Source organism: the organism of the source record quoted next, unplaced genomic scaffold, assembly GCF_019419815.1.
Source record: "Pyrus x bretschneideri cultivar Hongxiangsu unplaced genomic scaffold, Pyrus_bretschneideri_v1 Contig39, whole genome shotgun sequence".
NCBI lineage: Eukaryota > Viridiplantae > Streptophyta > Magnoliopsida > Rosales > Rosaceae > Pyrus > Pyrus x bretschneideri.
This window is the reverse complement of record NW_025999712.1, coordinates 3,164,204-3,184,741: the sequence shown is the minus strand read 5'-3', so window position 1 is coordinate 3,184,741 and position 20,538 is coordinate 3,164,204. Positions and strand designations below refer to the sequence as shown.

The window sequence follows — 20,538 nt, the reverse complement described above, 5'->3', positions numbered from 1 at the left end:
TCATGGAAGTGCTGTATTTAATAAATAGCAAATAAAGAATACAGATTTCAACCATTCATGAAACGTGTGAAATAGTTAGCGAAGAAGTTCCGAGAAAAAAAAAATTACAATGTACAAACTACGAATAACTAAGTAGGCAGAACCTGAGGTTCAAGGGGTGATGAGCCGTCATCCTCGGACCCAACCAGCGGTGTCTCCACTGTTTTCTCAGCATCTTTCTCTTCAAAACCGTCCTTAAATCTATCGTAGTTGGTCGCTTCAGCCGGTTTATATGGTCTTTCCCCCAACACCTTGATCAGGTCATCTTGGTGAAGAACTTCCTTTTCAAGCAACAGTTCTGCAATTTGAGCTATTTGCTCTTTATGTTCCTCTACGAGTTCAACTGTGCGTGCATACGCCTTACCCACCCATTCGCGCACTTCACCATCGATAAGGGCTCCAGTCTTGCTGCTGTAGGGCTTTGACATCTCAAATGATTCTTCCCTTTGAGGGAAAGAAAGGAGACCTACCTTGTCACTGAAACCATAGACTGCAACTTGGGCGTAGGTCATCTTTGTCACTTTCTCCAGATCGTTTTGGGCTCCCGTCGATATTTTTCCCAACATAACCTGCACCCCAGAATATGTTAACCAACAATATCATTAGATGAGTAATGAAGTTCCAAGGAACTTGAGGATGACGATAGAAGAATAAGAAGAATTAAGAAACGTTACGTATCATAAACATCTTCAAAAATAAGACTAATGAAGTTTCATGTTACCTGTTCAGCTGCTCTACCACCGAGGGTCATGCAGGTCATATCAAAAAGCTGCTCCTTGGTCATGAGGAGGTTTTCATTTGGAACATACTGAGCAAACCCAAGTGCTGCAGTACCACGAGGAACAATGGTCACTTTCAACAACGGTTCTGCATGTTCTAAGAACCAGCCGGTAACAGCATGCCCTGATTCATGGTAGGCAACAGTACGGCGCTCGAGCTTGCTTATAACCTGTTTGACAAGCAAAAGGATGTCAAAATTCCAATTATACAGAACAAAGACAAATAAAAACACTGAAGGTTAAAAGTCAAAGCATTCTCAACTAAGACATAAAATCCCTTATATCTACCTATAAGTTTGATCTGGACCTTTGTTAACACTACTGAAACCTACATAATGGAGGCTAAAGTGGGACCTACAAGGTCCAGATCAATGGAAACAACCTGTTCTAACTCAACACAAGGGGCCACCTATAGCCGCATAAGATCCAACCCCAATACTATAGTTTTAGGAAGATGGATAACAAGAGTTTCCAAATATTTTCTTCTTCCAAGGTATGCAATGATTATCTCCAAAGGTTCCAACCAAATCTCTAGCTAAAGTGCACATCACAAATTCCATCATAGCAAAGACCGGAGTCCTAAGGAGGGAGGACACAATGCTGTGCCGGCCCATGTTATGCAGCATTGCTCTTTCTTTCATTTTCAGACAATGAGGAGATGAGAGGGAAGGGAATGGTAAATTTACTAAGAAATGAAACAAAGTTATCATATGCCATGAAACTAACGAACAATCCAAAAATGACTTACCCTGTTCTTCTTCTCCAAACCACCAATAATTCTGTCTATAGCCGCCTCAAAATGCTGCATTGTGACCAGTGCACTCTCATTTCTTGCAGCAATTAGAGCACCTTCATTGCAAACATTTGCAATGTCTGCCCCAGCAAACCCTGGAGTCAGGGCTGCAAGCCTTTGAGAATAATATGATGGTTCATGATCAAGTTTGATCTTTTTCAAGTATATCTGAAATATCTGGTCACGACCTTTAATATCGGGCCTATCAATAGAGATTTGGCGATCAAATCGACCAGGCCTTAATAAGGCTTTGTCCAAAATATCAGGCCTATTGGTGCCAGCAAGAACAACTACTCCAGCAGTTGTTCCAAAGCCATCCATCTCTACCAACAACTGATTTAGAGTACTCTCACGCTCATCATTGGAACCTGAGAATCCGCCACGCCCCCTTGCTCGACCAATTGCATCAATCTCATCAATAAATATAATACTCGGAGCACATTGCCTTGCTTCCTGAAACAAGTTTCTAACTCTAGATGGTCCAACACCGACGAACATCTCCATGAAGTCTGATCCAGATATAGACAGAAACGGAACACCAGATTCCCCTGCAGTTGCTTTTGCTAGAAGGGTCTTTCCAGTGCCTGGAGGGCCTACTAATAGAGCTCCCTTGGGAATTTTGGCTCCCAAATCCTCATATTTCTTAGGATTCTTGAGAAAGTGCACAAATTCCATGATTTCCTGCTTTGCTTCATCGCAACCAGCAACATCTTTAAAATAGATCTGTACCAATTAAAAATATCAGGTACTGCTGAAAACGTGCGACAGAGTTTAAGAAAATATATTACAACAGATTAATGACAAGATAACACTAGCGAAACAAAAAGTCAACCTTGTTCTTTGCATTTTTATCTACTTTCGTAACTTGGGCTTTTCCTATATTGAAGATTCCACGGCCACTTTTTCCACCAGGACCACCAATACCTAGTCCACCCTGCATTTTCCGCCCCATAAACAAGAGCGACCCCAAAAGCAGTAGTGTTGGTGCAAATCTGATCAATTCTTGGTACCAAACCATCTCCGAGTCATATGTAACAGGAACAAAATCATGACTGTCTATTCCCAATGCTTCCTGGGCATCTTCCAACTTCTCCTCAAAAGATTCAACACTTCCAATATTGAAATAGTATTTGTACTGGCCCCCATTTGCACGAGCAGGGGTACCAGGTCCTTGGACAACTTCCTCACTTGTCTGACCGCGTGGTGAGTTACGCACATACACTTTGGCAACTGATTTATTAGAGACAACTATATGATCCACTAAGCCTGGTTCCAGAAGTTTGTTTTTAAACTCTTGGAAACTTATCTGCAAAGAATAAAATTGCAGAGCATGTGAGTAGAGAACTTCTTTCTTGTATAGAGAAATTACCATAAACATAAAACAGAGTGATACCAGAAAAGAAATTACAAACAAGACTCAAATCTTTGACCAGATTCGTACACAGATACATGTCAATGAATTTACTAATTTCGAAGTGAACCAGTATTTTCTCAGTAATTAGGGTCACAAAACATGTTGACTGAATCTAGCTCAAGACCAACATCAACTCAAATTAGGGTCACAAAACTCGGCTTTATATCACAACAAAACAAGAAATTATACAATGCGGGCCTGTACATACATAAACACCATTCAGAAAACCTAAAATGGAAAAACAAGTATAGCAAGATAATTGAAAGAAAGAGATCACATATTTGTGTATACACTAACCTGTTGCTGATCAGGAGAACCAAAGGAGAAGGAGGAAAGAAATAGCCCAATGACCAATAGGGGGGTGAATAAAGTTTGAAACTGCCTCAAGAAAGTTTCCTGAAAACTCCCCTGATCATTTGTCTTTGATTCGTCTAAATTGAAAGAAACTAAAAGTTAATAGAAATGTAAAAGACTTTAAATGCACAATCAACACAGAACTGTCTTTAAAACATATTCCTATAATTTTGGGGTTGAAAGAGCATGTCATCTTGGATAGGGAGAGAAACAAAAATAGTGAGAAAGAGAACTAGGAAAAGGAGAAAAGATGATGAACCAATCTTCTTACTTAATATGACAAAATGTCCAAAAAAATATTTTTTTAATAAAAGCTTATATGCAGGCAATCCATAATAATAAAAAATAGAATAATTAAACGTAAAGAAAATGATCTTAAAACAAATAAATAATCCCAAAATTCTAGTTTTAATGATAAGATATAAATTGTTTACTTGCATCTTTCATTATATAAGCCCTCACCTAATATAATAAGCCCTAATGAAGGATTTTATATTCTCTGCCTACCTCCTCCCCCTTTTACCCACCCCACTGAGCACTGGACAGCCTTAAATTATGCAAGTATTCAGTATCAAATACTAACATAGAACCTACACTTTTAAATTTGACACTATTTTCTATCAGACTCAGATGAGTCTCATATGACCAAGTTTACATACAGAAAATTGTAGTCATTTACCAGTGTTGGTGACAAACACCTACTAAATAAAATGTCCACTTTACGAAGAGATACGTCTTGTTTTTAAGGTATGCTAAGCCTAGGTAGGGAACTGCAAGAGTCGAACTCTAACTGTGAGCATGGGGTAAGTGCTTTACAACTAGAACCATGTGTCTCCATGAAAGTACTTATTCTAACCAGCAATAAAAACTCACAGCGGTGCCACTTCGAACTCCAATGCTTCAAAAACACATTACTTTTTTTCCTGACAACATGATTCATATATTCAAAACTCCAAAACATCTAAGCACACATGAGATTCTGAAACGTAAAAACAGTAATCTAACATAAATTAAAACAACAAAATCCTACATTTTTTCACTTATATGATAAACATTCAACTCAAACAATCATAATAGTGAAAATGTATCAAAAATAAGCCCTGTTGCAGCTGGAAAGACAGAAACTTAACCTTTAGACTCCGATTTCTGCTCATCCCCTTTCGGAATTTCCTTCTTTTCCTTGGGATAGAAGTTCTCATAATCTGCAACACCAAGAGCAACACAAGCACACTGAATCTAACCACTATATTTCTCGACAAATCACAGCAATAATTACATTCATTTAGCTGAAATACAATTAACTAACAAACCCACAACACAAAAATAAAATAAAAACTGAAAATTGCATACTCTTTTTCTTTGGGGTTTCACTCGAAAAGTGTCGGCAAAGTTTAGGGCTTGCAAGAATGCCACTGAAATCCGAAACGCAGGCCTTGTGGGCTGCTATTGACGCAGCAAAATACGACCTCAAAAACCCTAATTCCCCATCGACCGGACCCAGATACGAACCAAAACGCGGAACTCCAGAAGTCCCTCCATTCCCAATCAGACCCGCCGATCGCCCACTTCCATTCAACAAATTCTACCACCAAAAAAAAAAAAACCCAGAAATTTAAACAAAAAAAAAATTAAAAAAAAAAAAAAAAAAAAGATAAAAGAGATTGGAGAGCTTACCCTGGAGCGAGAAGATCGAGAAACGGAGCGACCAATCCGAGTGAAAATCATAACTTTGATGTCTCAGGTGGAGAGGGAGACTGAAATTTTGCTTCTGGGAATCGTTGAGAGCCAATGGAAACTTACCTCTCGAGCTGATTCGATGAACCCATTTGGAAAAATCCAATTTTTCTTTGTTTTCTTTTGGTTTTGTTAAATTCTTCAGTGCGTATTTTGGGCGAAGTGCGTGTGTTTGCGAACTGGGTAGGTGAGAGAAATAAAAGGTGTTGGGTTGCGGAGATATTTGGTGTTACGTGGATTATTTTTATCGAAAGGATGGCTTGCTTGGCAAACAAGACAATACATACACGCCCACGGATTTCGACAACCAAAACGTAGTTTGGCTTTTGGCGGTTGAAAATAAATAGTCGGACTCCTTCATACCTTTTGACGAAATCTTTATCGGACTTGAATGGTAAAAACCATAATAAGATATGGTTTGAGTTTCAAACGATTAAGTGACAAAATTTGAGTTTTGAATAATTAAGTTAATTAGATCGAGTGTGAGTTTCACAAGGTATTACTGCAAATACGCCTTCATGAATTTATTGTAAAAGCTGGCCTTTCTACACGCAAACCGGAACATTGGTATCATGGTGAAAATAATGCTAGGTAGATAACTTACTTTAGAGCAAGTTAGATAAATTTTTTTAATCAAATTTGGGATTGTTAAAAAGACTAATGCTACGTAGACCAGATTTCTAAATTCAATTTTGTAAATTATATGATGTGGTTGTTGATATGAAACACCTAAAACAATTTTTTTTATAATTATTTTAGCTGTTGGATTTAAAATTGCACTGTTAGATCTTTTTTTACTCCATAAAAAATTGTTTTTGGGGTAAAACCTAAATTTTCTAGAGAATTATTTATAGGTTAAAACCGGTTCAAAATTTTAAGTTTTAACCTAGGGATGAAAGATGGTCTTAGCATTTCTCATCTAAAAAGTTGATTCAAGAAAATCAATGAACGAGTACTTAAAATAAGAGATTAAAAGGTGTAACGAATGAGTTATGATTTTGAAAGTTTACAAGTCTATTTCTAGAGAACTTGGATAATTCGCTATGTTTCTTCTCATATTCCGTATCCTTAGATTATCCAAACGATTAATTTAATCAAAACACAGAAGATGAGTCTAATTTCCCATGGCTGTCTCTTTGGATACTCTTTTGACCAAATTTGCATTGGCTTGGATTAGCCAAATTGTTGCATCCTACAAGGTCGTGCTTTCCTCTCCCACTCAACCATGGAAGCCAAATCAATGTTCCTTCACCCCAAAACAATCCCTTCATGTTCCACCTTCACAGACACACCCAAATTCTCCCTCGGGCAGTTCAGCAAACTCCTTCCGTGCAACTCAAATAAACCACAGCTCTACCTTCCGCCATAGCCTTAAACCCCTCAAAACCCCGCAACATTATGTCTTTCCCAAAACCAATTATTCTTATCAACTCCAACAAGAACAAGAACAAGCACGCATTTGTTAGCTCCGCTCAAATTGACAAATTCTCATACTCTAGCACCTCAAGCTACCCAGAATCTCAAACTCCATTGCTGAAGCATTTTAATAACCTCTCCTCTGACTCATTGAAAGCTACCCTTTTGAAATTAACCCCATTTGATGTGATTAAATGGTCTGGGATTTTGTCATTTACAATTGCAGCCACAAAGGGGACTCTGAATTTGCTATTGAGACCCTTGGCCTTGGTTTCTGGCTGTATCAGTTGCAGTTTACGGGTTATACTGCTTCGGAATCATTTGCGCGGTGAAGCAAATGTATTTTAGCAGCTTGCCATTGTTACTTCAGTGTTTTCTTGGCTCACACTTGTCCCACCTGCCCATTTCAATGGCTACCTTGAGGGTTGACCTTATGTATTCTTCTTTGCGTACCATTATTTATATTTCTTCAATGTTAGTGTGAGGAAACGGTTATATGGAGATTACTATGCCCGCCCACATGATCCCAAGTGGGAAGTGAGCCCACCGAAATGGTTGCGCATTTTGTTCTGTGTTGGGGTCATGGCTGGTCAGCATTCCTGGCAGGTGGAGCAATGTTCTTATTTGGATTTTGATATTGGTGACTCTGCTATTGCAGCATAACTCAACATTGTATCTTACAAATTATTCAGAAAAGGTTGTGGTGCCAACTGCTGTTATGCAGTTTGGGCTTACCGGTGGCTACGTCATCCAATATATGTGTCTGCAACGCTTCTGTTTGCTGCGTATTTCATTGTGGCGATTACGCTTTGAGCACCTTTGAGCTTGCTATTCATTGTAGCGGTTTGTTCGTTGTACTATGATCAGAATGCCAAAACGGAGGAGGCTTTGATGGTTGACACTTTTGGGCAAAGGTATACGGATTATGCGAGCAAAGGTAGGTACAAGTTCGTTCCTTCTGTCTGTTAGTCGTTCATATGAAGAATATATATATATATATATATATATATATATTTTTTTTTTTTTTTGGTGAAGACATATGAAGGATATATTGTGTTGTACTAATATGAGCATTTTCCAAGAGTGTGTTGTACAAAGTTACATTGTAACTTCATTCCAAGATGTGACATATTTCACTCATGAAAAACTTAAATTTACTTCTTATATATATTACTTTGAACACGCGTGTTTTAAGTGTTTTGGTTCATCTCACACTAGCCTTGTGCCACCCATATTCCAAAATTGGCAAATGATACACTTGCTGCTATTTCTTTGGCTAAGGAACACGTTTGGTTGGTTTGTCAGGCGTCAGAACAAGCCGGTTTGTAACGTCATTTCTAGATACGAGACACACTTCACACATGAAAAGTTTAAATTAAACCCTTACATTATCTTCGGCCAACTCTACGATAAATTTTTCAGTGTGATGGAAATACGAATAGTATACCACGTGTTTTTATATAAGTGATAAAAAAATTTCTTTTTCAAGTTATTAACTTTTTAACATATATATCTCACCATTTGTACAGTAACACGTGATGTACCACCTTATGTGCCGATGACATTAAAAAATCTCTCCAACTCTACACTCATACTTTCAATAATTTCTAGGGAGTTTTAACGAAAAATCCGCGTTACTGTTCACTTTACACTAAAAAGTCAAACCTGGTACTATTCATTTTACATTTTATTTTGTTATTATTATTAAAACTCAAAGTTTTCAAATCATTATGATTAGTTTTCTTAATTTCTAAACTATTTGGGATTGGGCTCCCAGGTTTTCTCGTGCCACCACTTCATGTACAGAACCCATCCCATATTTTTCAAATAGAGCTTGGCGCCCTTTTCACCGACCAAATGTGGCGCTTGTACTAGAAACCCAAAGAACTCCACAATAGACGGTCTTAAGTCGATCCACGTGTGAGCATAAAAAGGATAAAGCATGTCCCGACAGCAACCACAAATCTAATTGGACGGGCACTAACCCTGAACATGTAAGAAGTAGCGTCTTCCAGAACAAGCTTTTCCAAACACAGCAGTACTGTTCTTCCACCGCAAGCCATTCAAAAGTAAAACCCTATATAAACCCTCTCTCTTTTCCCTTTCATTTTATATTCTCAGACTTCAGAGTTTTGATTGACAGTAAATATGGTGGTGAATATAATGATGGAAGTTGAAGCGGAAGTTGATTATGAGAAGGGATGCTGTACCCCGAAACACAGCGAGTTTCGGATTCCGGAGGCGGTGGCGCCTCCTCCTGCGCCAAAGAAGAAGGCCTATTGGGTTGGAAAGAAGAACAAGAAGCCGCCGCAGCCACCGAAGAACGGGTATTTTAACCCGCCTGATCTCGAACTACTGTTTGCAGTGACTCCAGTACGCCAAGCTTGGGCTTAAACTAGTGTAGTTTCTTAGGGTTGTTTTAGGTTTTTTCTGGAAAATATTGAGGGTGCAGCGTTAACTTGCAGGTATTTTGGCTGGTGAAGAAGATAAATTATCTGTAAATATGAATGTAACGTAGCAAGTGGTTTTTTGGGTTTGTTCTTTTTCCTGTACAATTGAACTACTGGGACCAAAGGGCTTTTGGTTTTGGAATAGGGATGTATTATCTACACATCATTTTTACTTCTCACATTCTTTATTAATTTATATCTTTTGATCTTCTTTATTTTAGCTGGTCTAGCAGTTACAAATTAAAAAAGTATGTAAAATGTAAAAATAAGTGTTTGCATAACACCCCTTAATATTATGTATTGCAGTGAATATATCGGATACCATATGCGTGGAGTCTGTCGGGAAACTTTGTCAGCACTGTGTTTTATGAAAGTGAATCCATCTGTTTTTTGGGGTTTCACTCCGTAACCGTGGCAAATTATTTTGAACAAACCATGAATCCGATTTCATCAATTTAAATTCGCCGCCATGTTTTCCAAACTGGCCTACAACATGGGTTTATACATCTAACCTACAATATGAATTTATCTAATTAGCAAACCTACAGGACACTTAACACAATGGTGATTTTTTTTTTTTTTTTTTTAACAAATGATGTTATTTACATTAAAAGAGTTGGAGAATGAAATAAGTTTCATGATGAGCTAGCATAGTTTTTAATGAGAAACTAACTTAAAATTTTTCATTTACAAGTAAAAAAAAATACTGTTAAACAATATCATTAAGTGGCAGTATTTGCTGATATTTTAAACAACAAAATACCCGAAAACATAGTCTACATGGCATATGTGCAGATGCATTGGACCACAATTATCAATATAATGCATTTGGACCATTCCCACTAGTGTTATTAACAGATGGACCGGGTTCTATAAGCCCATTGTTTTTTCTTTTAATTAACAACTCGACTGCCTAATTTCCAACAAAGTGCATAGAGTCTAATTAGGAATAGCAGGCTCTCTTGTGAATTTTGTGTTTGATTTGTTTTCTTTTGAGGGGGGGCAGCGATGTAATGAAAATAGTAATCACTTTGATGTACACTGCCAGGAAGAATTTCTAAATATTAGACACACATTGTGGATTTTATAATTTTAAGAACTTTTTAACATTTAGAATTTTAAGAAGTCGAAAAGGATTCAAGTGAATTAAGGGGACACTTGTTTGCCCTCATTAAGCTTCACTGGACTGGACTTGCTTAGCTATGATTATTAATCCATGTTTGGTGCGAGGAAAGGCTAACTTTAATAAGACCAAGTCGAACTCTTGTCCACTAAGTGCTTCGTTAGGTGGTCTTAGCAAGACCCCACAAAAAGTATGGGATTGCTAATCCCGTCTCTAACACATGCATCGTTTGTCTGCATTTGACACCTAATTTTTAAGTAAATTCATCATATTAATAAATAAGTTTATCCAATTCTTCCATATTAAAATATAAAAATTTGAAAGTACACCCAAAATGATTCAAAACTAGTAAACCCAATATATGAATTATTTGGCAAATTTGTAAGTGCACTCATTTACCCCACAGCCATCGCCATCACCAGATTTACCATAGCCAACCTATGGCTATGGACCTCCACTACCATCACCAGACGCAAGCAGGTCGTTACTGCCATCTCGACCAAACCCAATATTAAGGTCATCTTCCAACCGAAGGAGGGCCAGATGACTCATTTTAACCTTATAGCCTTCCAAGAAATTAATATTTTAATAAACAGTATCATACCATTTATCTTACCATCTCCAACCGAGGGGCCAAAGGGCCATAAGCCAAACATAGCATTGTAACAAAAAACCATCTCCAACCAAGGGGCCCATAGGCCAAACATAATTTATTATTTAAATTTAAAGATTGCAACAACTTAAATTTAAAAACTACAACAACTTAAATTTAAAGTTTATAATCATCATCCGCCATTGTAGGATTATAGTCTGATGTAAAAAACTCCCGTTGGGCCATAATTTCCCTATTTTTCCTATCAAAATAGGCATTACTCATTGGAGTGTAATCCGAAGTGTTCCTTTGCATATCCCTATCATCCATCTATTCTTGTATTTGTTTGGCACGTTCTTTGTGCCTATGGTTCCTTTCTTCTGCGGCAATGGCATTTTGCTCTGCCATTAATCACAATGAGGCTGCCATTTCTTGTTGAAAGGCGTAATCATCCTTTGCCTTGCCATTTTCCTTCAATTTTCGGGCTTTGTTTCGTCCCGTAGCCCTAGGTATGGAACCTTCACCCGGAGACGGATTTTCTACCCTTATTTCTTGAATGGTAGGAGATCCATCTTCATCCCCATCTGCAGTTGAGGATGCATTTCTGAACACCGGCGTAGGACCAACTATTTGTTGAGGTGGATCTTCAAATAACACCCACCATTTACAAATTTCCCAACAACTGTGATGATTAAAGGGTTTTGAGTTGTCCTCCATATACACTTCCTCCGCTTGGCGTACCTAGAAAATATCATTACAAAAATTAAAGGAAATTAATTTATGAAATTAAATGTAATATAATTAAATATTTAAAATAAGTTGTGAAAACACTTACTTCGTCGTAGTAATTGGCTCCGCTTTCATGTCTGCTTGCGGCCTTTAACACTGCTTGATGCATTTATTCAAACTTGGATGAAGATGTTTCTTCCATCTTGAAGAACAACTATCGTGGTTTTGGGTATTCGGTAGAGTGGTGCATTCGTAGAACTCATAGTATTTTTTGGACGTACGAGTCCAAACACCTTCACTTGTTTGAGAACTCCCTCTCACACTATCTTCCGAGACCCATCTATAAGCCCTGCAAAGAGCTTCATCTTCTTTTTATGTCCAAGCCCTACCTTTCATTGTAAATGTGGCCATTTGAAAATTATTGAAAAAAATTGAAGGAAAGATTATTGGAAGAGGTAAGAGAATAGAATGTGAAGAATTGAAATAGAATGAAGTAAGATGGTATGGAATGGTGAAAATTATTTGAGAAATGGTGTAGGAATGACTTAGGTATTTATGGAAAAAAATGGGAATTTTTTTATTTTTTTATTCAAAAATTTTGTCTTGAAAAAAAAAATTCAAATCCAACGGTCACTTGGTGTCAGCTAGTTGGCGTCATGCTGACGTTAGGTAGTCGTTGGATTCAAAAAATAGGCTGGCCTAAGGCTAGCCGATTGGCCTGATTTAGTGTTTTTGGCCCAATGGGGCCCACGAGCACTTTGCCCTACCCCTCGGTTGGAGATGGTTTTTGTGTCATTTCGGGCTATTTTTAGCTATATGACCCTCTGGCCGGATCGGTTGGAGATGGCCTAACCTACTCAAATGTAAGACGACTAGTGAAGAACATATATAGAAGTTGTCCCTTTTCTTCACCATCATTGAAACTTTTGAAATTCATGCACTGAAACCATCCATCCTATGCTGACCGCTCTATATTTATTAGCATATGACTTCAAAGTTTTCTTTCAACATTTATTTATTTTTGTTAAAACGGGGCCTAAGCCACGCTAAACAAAAGAAAACATCAACTCAAAGGGTTTACACAGACAACTCAAGTCTGAACAACTCCAGAGGTATTATCTAGCAACAAGTGAACATTGGATCAAATATAGCATTGCCCCAGTTCATGCTTTATTTCCCCTTTTGTGTTGTATTGTATCAAATGGTGGGGTTGGTGCGGTCTATCCAATGCGAATGGTAGCTTCATTAGAGGTTTTGTGCGCAGTCTCTATTGTAGCGATCACCATTTATTTCTAGGGAGCTTTTATGAAAAGGGTTTGGACTAAGTTTATTTTAACTAAAAATCATGTTATAACTTTATTTGATGAAAAGCCCTTAAATTTTAATAAAAATGACAAAAAACTTAAATTTTAATGAAAATGACATAATTTGAATAAAAAAATTAAAATAAAAAAAAACTTGACATGCGTCTATCACAGACATTGTTTATGAAACTCACTATTTATGAAACCGAACACTATTTATGAAACTGAACGGTACTACACTATTTATTGGTCATGTTTCATAAATGGTGTTTAATTCTTGTGCTAGTTCTTTGTCATGTTTCATAAATAGTGCCTAGTTATTGGGTCCAATTTTATAAATAGTGTATAGTAATTGATACAGTTTCATAAATAGTATCTTTTTCTTGATCCGGTTTCATAAATAGTGTTTAGTTATTAGTCTACTTTCATAAATAGTGCCTAGTTCTTGGTTATGTTTCATAAATATTGTATAGTTCTTGGTCCAGTTTCATAAGGTTTGAAACTTATATCCCTTCTGGTCCTGTAAAAACACGCATCGTGCCTAAAACGATGAACCTAGAAATGATTCTTTAGATCAAAACCTTGAGAAGATTATGTCATCAGTAATTATATTTAAAAAGCTGTTTTCAATTACCAAATTAAAATTCGCTCACATATTTTACATATCTACAATAATTGAATGTAGCTCTCCATCCAATTTCTTTAACTTGGGTGTCATATTGAAGAAATTTTCCTTGTGCCCATAGCACAAGTAGTACACCACGTGTTATTATGTAAGTAGTGAGAAACTTTATTTTTTAACACAAGAATCTCATCACTTGTATAGAGACATATGGTTTTTTTTCACGCCCCAACCCGCGAATAAAGACTATTCACGAGTTAGGATGTAAGTCATATCTTAGCTATAGAAATAAATTCTACAACCAAGATATGGTGGAAAATAAGATAAAATTATAACGATTACATCATACATCAACAAAATCTTACATACAAATTTTTAAAATACGCAGCGGAATAACTATGGTGCACAAATTAATTCACAACAAAAAGTACCAACAAAATAATAATTAAATTGTAACAATTCTTTCAAATGCATGAAATATATGCAAATGAGATGAATGAATGTATTCACTCCATTCTAATCCCGTTAAGACATACCTAAGGCACCCAAGCCTGCACATCCCATACCATGCTTATACCACTTGGCTCCGGACACGTTAGAGTATGATTTAACTCCTGTTCATCCCTTAAACCCAATTTTTGTAATTAAACTCTCAGTTTCCACTTTATTAAACAAGCACTTTTCCAACGCCCAATTGTATACTCAAGCCCTACACCCTATGCCTAACATATACAAGATTTCATTATTTTATAATCAACCAATTTGTATACTCAAGCCTTGCACCCTACGCCTGACATATACAAGGTTCATTATTATTCAAGGCAAACTTCAGCCCTTAAATATCCTCACAACTCAAACACTTTACAAACTCAACTCAACACAACTCTTTTTCTTGCTTAGCAATGCATATGTATATGTCTTGTGCACATAGATATCAATACTCACATTTTATCTAACAAACCTGCAAGCTTCAATATAAATCAAATTGATTAGTAACAAGAGTAGTATAATCATAATATTAATAACAAAATAATAATCTTTAATATAAATTATAAGCAATATGTTACCATTTCCTCATTTATTTTATTGTCTCCATTTCATTTCCTCCCTCTTGTTCTCTTTCTTCCTTCACCACTTGCCCTTCCTCTTCATTAATATAGCTGAAATGCTACATATGTAATAGGAGTCGGATTGCTGAAAAACTTTCATGAAAGGGAGAGAAAGAAACTAGAGATGTTGGCCATGCAAAGATGTTGGCAGAGAAGGCTAGCTCAACCGAACATCAGCTGTTCGAAATGGGGTACAAGTCAGCACATAAATTATATTGTTGTGGTTTTTGGATATGTTATAGAGGAGGTGATAAGAAACAACTTTTGTGAAGGAAGTGTTTTGATCGGAGCTCTTAAAAATGGGGTTTTGGTGCTCATAACATGGCTGTCCAGTTTTCTGCGGGATTAGAGACATGAGTTGGTATTTCAAACATATTGGACGATCACACCGTTGGATTTTTCTGAAATTTTGATATATCATGGTAGAGAGATAGACGAACAACTCTCATGAAGAAAGTACTATAATATAATCTATGGATGATGGTGTTTTGATGTGTTAAATAGGCTGGACGAATTTCTAGTTTTGGATATCTATAAAAAATATTTCTTTTGATAGATGAAAATGATAGAAGTTTGATGGAGAGATTTGTTGGGTAAGGTCTCATGTATTTTTCTGGGATTTGTCTCACATTTTTTGTACATCATTCTCAAGTGAAAATAAATGGAGATTTTTGATAGTTTGGTGGAAGTGCTTCTAATGGAAATGATCTCAAAACGTAAATGCATAAACAAGATAAGATTTAAGTGGTTCGCCGACTACATTCACTAGGGTTTGCTTTCATTGTGTTTCACTAGATATGAAGGATTTACAATACAATGAAAGATGGCTTAAAAGCCTTAAAAAAAGATAAAGGGGTAATATGAAAGCGAGAATGGCTTTCTTTTTGGAGTGGTTCTTTCTTTTTCCTCTCTCTTTTTCTCCATGTCTTCCATTTGGTGAGTGCTCCTTCCTTTATAGAGATTGCATGACATCTTCCTCTCCAAAGAACCTCCACAAGTGTGCCAATAGAAAGAAAGCAAGTGTTGTGCCAATCATTAGACATAAAATGTGTTCCAATAGAAACACACCAATTGTTAACCTAATCATCACCATGAAATGTGTTCCAATAACAAGGCAACAAATGTTGTCCTAATCCTTAGCAATGAAATGTGGTCCAATAGAAAAACAACAAATGTGAAGCTAATCATGAACTAATGAATAATACACAAGATGCTCTTTGCATCAAAGGCCACATGAAATGTTCTTACCACAGTAAGTTGTCATCTTCCTCTATTTAGAGTGGTTAATATCATGCAAAGTGGATAAAAGCTCAAAAGCCACGTTCAAAGTTTAAGGGATATGAATCCCACCTCTTCAAATTTTGGAGGGATGAATCATCACTACTACAATATAGGCTATCACTCGAGAAGCAAAAACCGACAAGAAACACAATTTCTGTCGGCAATTTGGAAAAAATCCGACATAAAACAATGCAACGTCGGATTAGAATAGCGACACTAATGCTAGCGTCACGAAAGGCCTTCAGTGTCGGTTTTTTCGCTTAATCCGACACTACGCAGCGTCGGTTAAAAGTGACACTGACATTAACGTCGATTTAAAGTGACGTATACTTGAACATTACGTCGGTTTAAAGCGACGCTCATTAGTAATTTAATTATAATATATCCACCCTACTGTCGGTTTTAACCGACATTGTGATAAAATTAAATAAATAAAATATACCTAAACCGACGTCAGATAACAATTAAATAAATAAAATATTCAAACTAGTACGACACCATCTTTGTTAATAATAATAAAAAATACGAGAATCTGCATCGTTTTCAATTAATTGGTACTAAAAAAAATTATATAACCAAATTAATAAATTTCATGTAAAGGCCAAAACAAACCTTACCAAAAATTATTAACAATAAAAATAGTGCCAAAATATACAAATATTTTATATCCAATATTCCACATAATATACAAAAACTCATACAGAATATACAAATATCTTAAAAATGTACAACTCATACAAAATTCTTGCCACACTCTTGCAAAAGATTTTGAACTAGTTGTATGGTTCATTGCTTTCAACAGCCGATTAATCTTATTCCTTTATTCTATTCCAGAAAACTTCATTTTCTTCTTCGTTGATCTTACGCAATCAGTCGTCAACGGGAGATTTCTATACTCTCTAACCTCCCCTGCTACATATCTTGAAAAAGCACTAGAGTTATCACTAACACATTTTCCAGACGAATCAAACGAGCAAAGTTGTTTTGTCCATTTGGGAACTGAGGGTCCGCACCTCCGTCGAGATGTTCCTTATTAACACAAAAAAACAATTAACAACCAAGAAACAAAAGTAAATTTTTAGTTTAAGCCTAATACTAGTTTAAACACAAAATAAAAAATTAATAATAATTCACAAATGAACCACCTTTGAACTTTTCCTCCTCGAAATGAAGTTCCTCAGAACGTTTATCTTCACTTTGTTGATCCATAGCAAAAGTTAGTGGAAAGGAGAAGGAGTAAGGCTGAAATGGGAGAAGGAGACGGGGCAAAACCAAAGGAGTAACCGAGAGAGGGAAACGAAAGCATGGAAGTAATGGGGAAGAAAGGGGTATAAATATGGTTGAAATATTTGGACTTTGCGTCGGCTGAAACCGACACCACATCTGACACACTTGACTGAAAAGCAAGTGGCGTCGAAATAATAACATATTGCGTCGGTTAAAAGCGACGTGAGTGTGACAGACTTAATAGTGCAACTGGCGTCGAAATAAGAAAAGGTTACGTCGAATTAAGAAAAGGTTACGTCGGTTAAAACCGACGCAAGGTCTGACACACTAAAATATTTCAAAACTTGCGTCGAAATAAGTAGAGGTTGTGTCGGTTAAAACCGACGCAAGGTCTGACACACAAACATTTCAAACATTTCAAACATTCATTCCCGCCTAAAACATTTCAAATTTTCATTCCCGCCTAAATATTTCAAGTTATGTCATATAATATTTTAATAAATAGTATTTAATACATAATAAAAAAAACAATAATATAATTTTATGATAAAATATCATCACACATGAATTGAAACATAGTCTAATTGATATTAAAATACATAATCAAGTAACGGGACAAAACTTTTCGACGGTTACAAAACGAAAAACCACGATTTAACAGTTATTTTAACTCCGATTTTGATTATTTTTTTATAACTACACTCCTTGATCCTATATGAATACAATGAATGAATTCAATCTTCAATTTAAAATATTTACAATAGTGGATACCACAAAATCTTATGTTATACTTAATGGAAGTATAAATAAACTCTAAGTGTTAGTGAATCTATCGTTTTGATGGGATACGCATCCTTCAAAACTAATTTCAACGATCCAACCGTCAAACTTGTTTATATATGTTTCGAGATCGCATAGTTCAAAAAAGCGCAAAAAACAAACATTCAAAGATTAAATAACGGGACAACTTTTCAATGGTTATAAACAAAAAATCACGATTTAACGATGATTTTAACTCCAATTTTGATTATTTTTTTATAGCTACACTCATTGACCCTATACGAATACAATGAATGAATTCGATCTTCAATTTAAAATATTTACACTAGTGGATACCACAAATCTTATGTTATATTTAATAAAAGTATAAATAAATTCTAAGTGTTAGTGAATCTATCGTTTTGATGGGATACGCATTCTACGAAACTAATTTCAATGATCCAACCATCAAATTTGTTTATACATGCTTCAAGATCGCATACGCCAAAAATGACAAATAACAAGCATTCAGAGATCAAGTAACGAGACAAAACTTTTCGACAGTTATAAATGAAAAAATCACAATTTAACGGTTATTTTAACTCCAATTTAGATGATTTTTTACAGCTACACTCCTTGACCCTATATGAATATAATGAATGAATTCGATCTTCAATTTAATATATTTACACTAGTGGATACCACAAAATCTTATGTTATACTTAATAAAAGTATGAATAAATTCTAAGTGTTAGTGAATCTATCGTTTTGATGGGGATACGCATTCTACGAATCTAATTTCAACGATCCAACCATCAAACATGTTTATACATGCTTCAAGATCGCATACGCCAAAAATGACAAATAACAAACATTCAGAGATCAAGTAACGGAACAAAATTTTTCAACGGTTATCAACAAAAAATCACGATTTAACGGTGATTTGAACTCCGATTTTGATGATTTTTTACAGCTACACTCCTTGACCCTATATGAATACAATGAATGAAATCGATCTTCAATTTAAAATATTTACACTAGTGGATACCACAAAATCTTATGTTATACTTAATGAAAGTATAAATAAATTCTAAGTGTTAGTGAATCTATCGTTTTGATGGGATACGCATTCTACGAAACTAATTTCAACGATCCAACCATCAAACTTGTTGATACATGCTTCGAGATTGTATACGCCAAAAATGGCAAAAAACAAACATTCAGAGATCAAGTAATAAGACAAAACCTTTCGACGGTTATAAACGAAAAATCACAATTTAACGGTTATTTTAACTCCGATTTAGATGATTATTTACAGCTACATTCCTTGACCCTATATGAATACAATGAATGAATTCGATCTTCAATTTAAAATATTTACACTAATGGATACCACCAAATCTTATGTTATATTTAATAAAAGTATAAATAAATTCTAAGTGTCAATGAATCTATCGTTTTGATGGGATACGCATTATATGAAACTAATTTCAACGATCCAACCATCAAACTTGTTTATACAAGCTTCGAGATCGCATACACCAAAAATGGAAAAAAACAAACATTCAGAGATCAAGTAACGAGACAAAACTTTTCGACGGTTATAAACAAAAAATCACAATTTAACGGTTATTTTAACTCCGATTTAGATGATTTTTTACAGCTACACTCCTTGACCCTATATGAATACAATGAATGAATTTGATCTTCAATTTAAAATATTTATTCTAGTGGATACCACAAAATCTTATATTATACTTAAATAAAAAGTATAAATAAATTCTAAGTGTTAGTGAATCTATCGTTTTGATGGGATACGCATTTTACGAAACTAATTTCAATGATCCAACCATCAAACTTGTTTATGCATGCTTCGAGATCGCATACACCAAAAATGGCAAAAAATAAACATTCAGAGATCAAGTAACGGGACAAAACTTTTCGACGGTTATGAACGAAAAATAACGATTTAACGGTGATTTGAACTCCAATTTTGATGATTTTTTACAGCTACACTCCTTGACCCTATATGAATACAATGAATGAACTCGATCTTCAATTTAAAATATTTACACTAGTGGATGAAAGTATAAATAAATTCTAATTATTAATTTAACATAATAAATTCTTATATTACTAAATATTATAAGTTCATGTTATATTTAATATTGTTCAAAGCGACACTGTTTTATTTAAAGTGACATTGTATTATTTAATGTCGCTTAAAAGCGACACTGTATTATTTAAAGCGACACTGTTTTATTTAAAGCGACACTAGTATTTAAAAATTATTAAAATGTATGTCGGTTTTAAGCGACATTAAATGCTTACGTCGGTTTAAAAGCGACATTAAATGTTTATGACACTTATAAGTGACAGTAAATCCGACGTCATGTTCTATAAGTGTCGCAATTGTCTAGTTCGACACTATATTATATTAAACCGACACCACTAGTGACACTATAAGACCCTTTTGTAGTAGTGCATCACCAAACATTTAACTCTTAGATTCCTAATGAATACAAACTTGCCAACTCACCCTTAAGTAGACTTCCACCTTCACATTTAGAGTGGTGAGTAATCACCAAATCATTAACTCCTAATGTTACAAACTCTCCACCTCATTTTTGAGAGAAAATATCAAGATCAAATTACTCATTTAGTCCAACCTCAAACTCTCGGCCCTTTGTGAGGAAAATCAAACCAAACTCATTTAATCTCCATTCTCCAATTCAAACTAAAAATATCTCTAATTACATATGAACATGAAATAGCTAGTTTTTGAAATAATTTGTAGCAAAAAAGATTTTACA

The 20,538-nt window shown here is 35.4% G+C and overlaps 1 protein-coding gene and 1 pseudogene across 2 annotated transcripts; one reads left to right on the top strand and one right to left on the bottom strand.

The window, feature by feature from the left end:
- On the bottom strand, positions 1-5,338 carry LOC103964683 (ATP-dependent zinc metalloprotease FTSH 10, mitochondrial). Of its 2 annotated transcripts, XM_009377640.3 has the most exons (8): positions 5,054-5,338; positions 4,730-4,961; positions 4,510-4,581; positions 3,323-3,456; positions 2,444-2,917; positions 1,567-2,334; positions 761-988; positions 1-608 (listed from the first exon to the last, which is right to left on the bottom strand). In XM_009377640.3, the coding sequence occupies exons 1-8, from the start codon at positions 5,102-5,104 to the stop codon at positions 129-131; spliced, it is 2,439 nt and encodes an 812-aa protein (XP_009375915.2). In that variant the 5' UTR covers positions 5,105-5,338; the 3' UTR covers positions 1-128. The 2 variants fall into 2 exon arrangements, with proteins under 2 accessions (XP_009375915.2, XP_048420507.1); XM_048564550.1 differs by lacking the exons at positions 3,323-3,456; positions 5,054-5,338 and having other exon boundaries at positions 4,730-4,872.
- Positions 5,339-6,237: 899 nt separating this feature from the next.
- On the top strand, positions 6,238-7,844 carry LOC103964724 (annotated as a pseudogene).
- Positions 7,845-20,538: the final 12,694 nt, after the last annotated feature.

What these genes read in the sequence shown, in the direction of transcription:
- LOC103964683 (XM_009377640.3), bottom strand. Translation starts at nt 5,104, where the DNA reads ATGATTTTCACTCGGATTGGTCGCTCCGTTTCTCGATCTTCTCGCTCC. An exon ending in ATAAAAATGCAAAGAACAAG is followed by an intron (nt 2,335 to 2,443) that starts GTTGACTTTTTG and finishes TAATTGGTACAG; the next exon opens with ATCTATTTTAAAGATGTTGC. An exon ending in GTTTGGAGAAGAAGAACAGG is followed by an intron (nt 989 to 1,566) that starts GTAAGTCATTTT and finishes CTTGTCAAACAG; the next exon opens with GTTATAAGCAAGCTCGAGCG.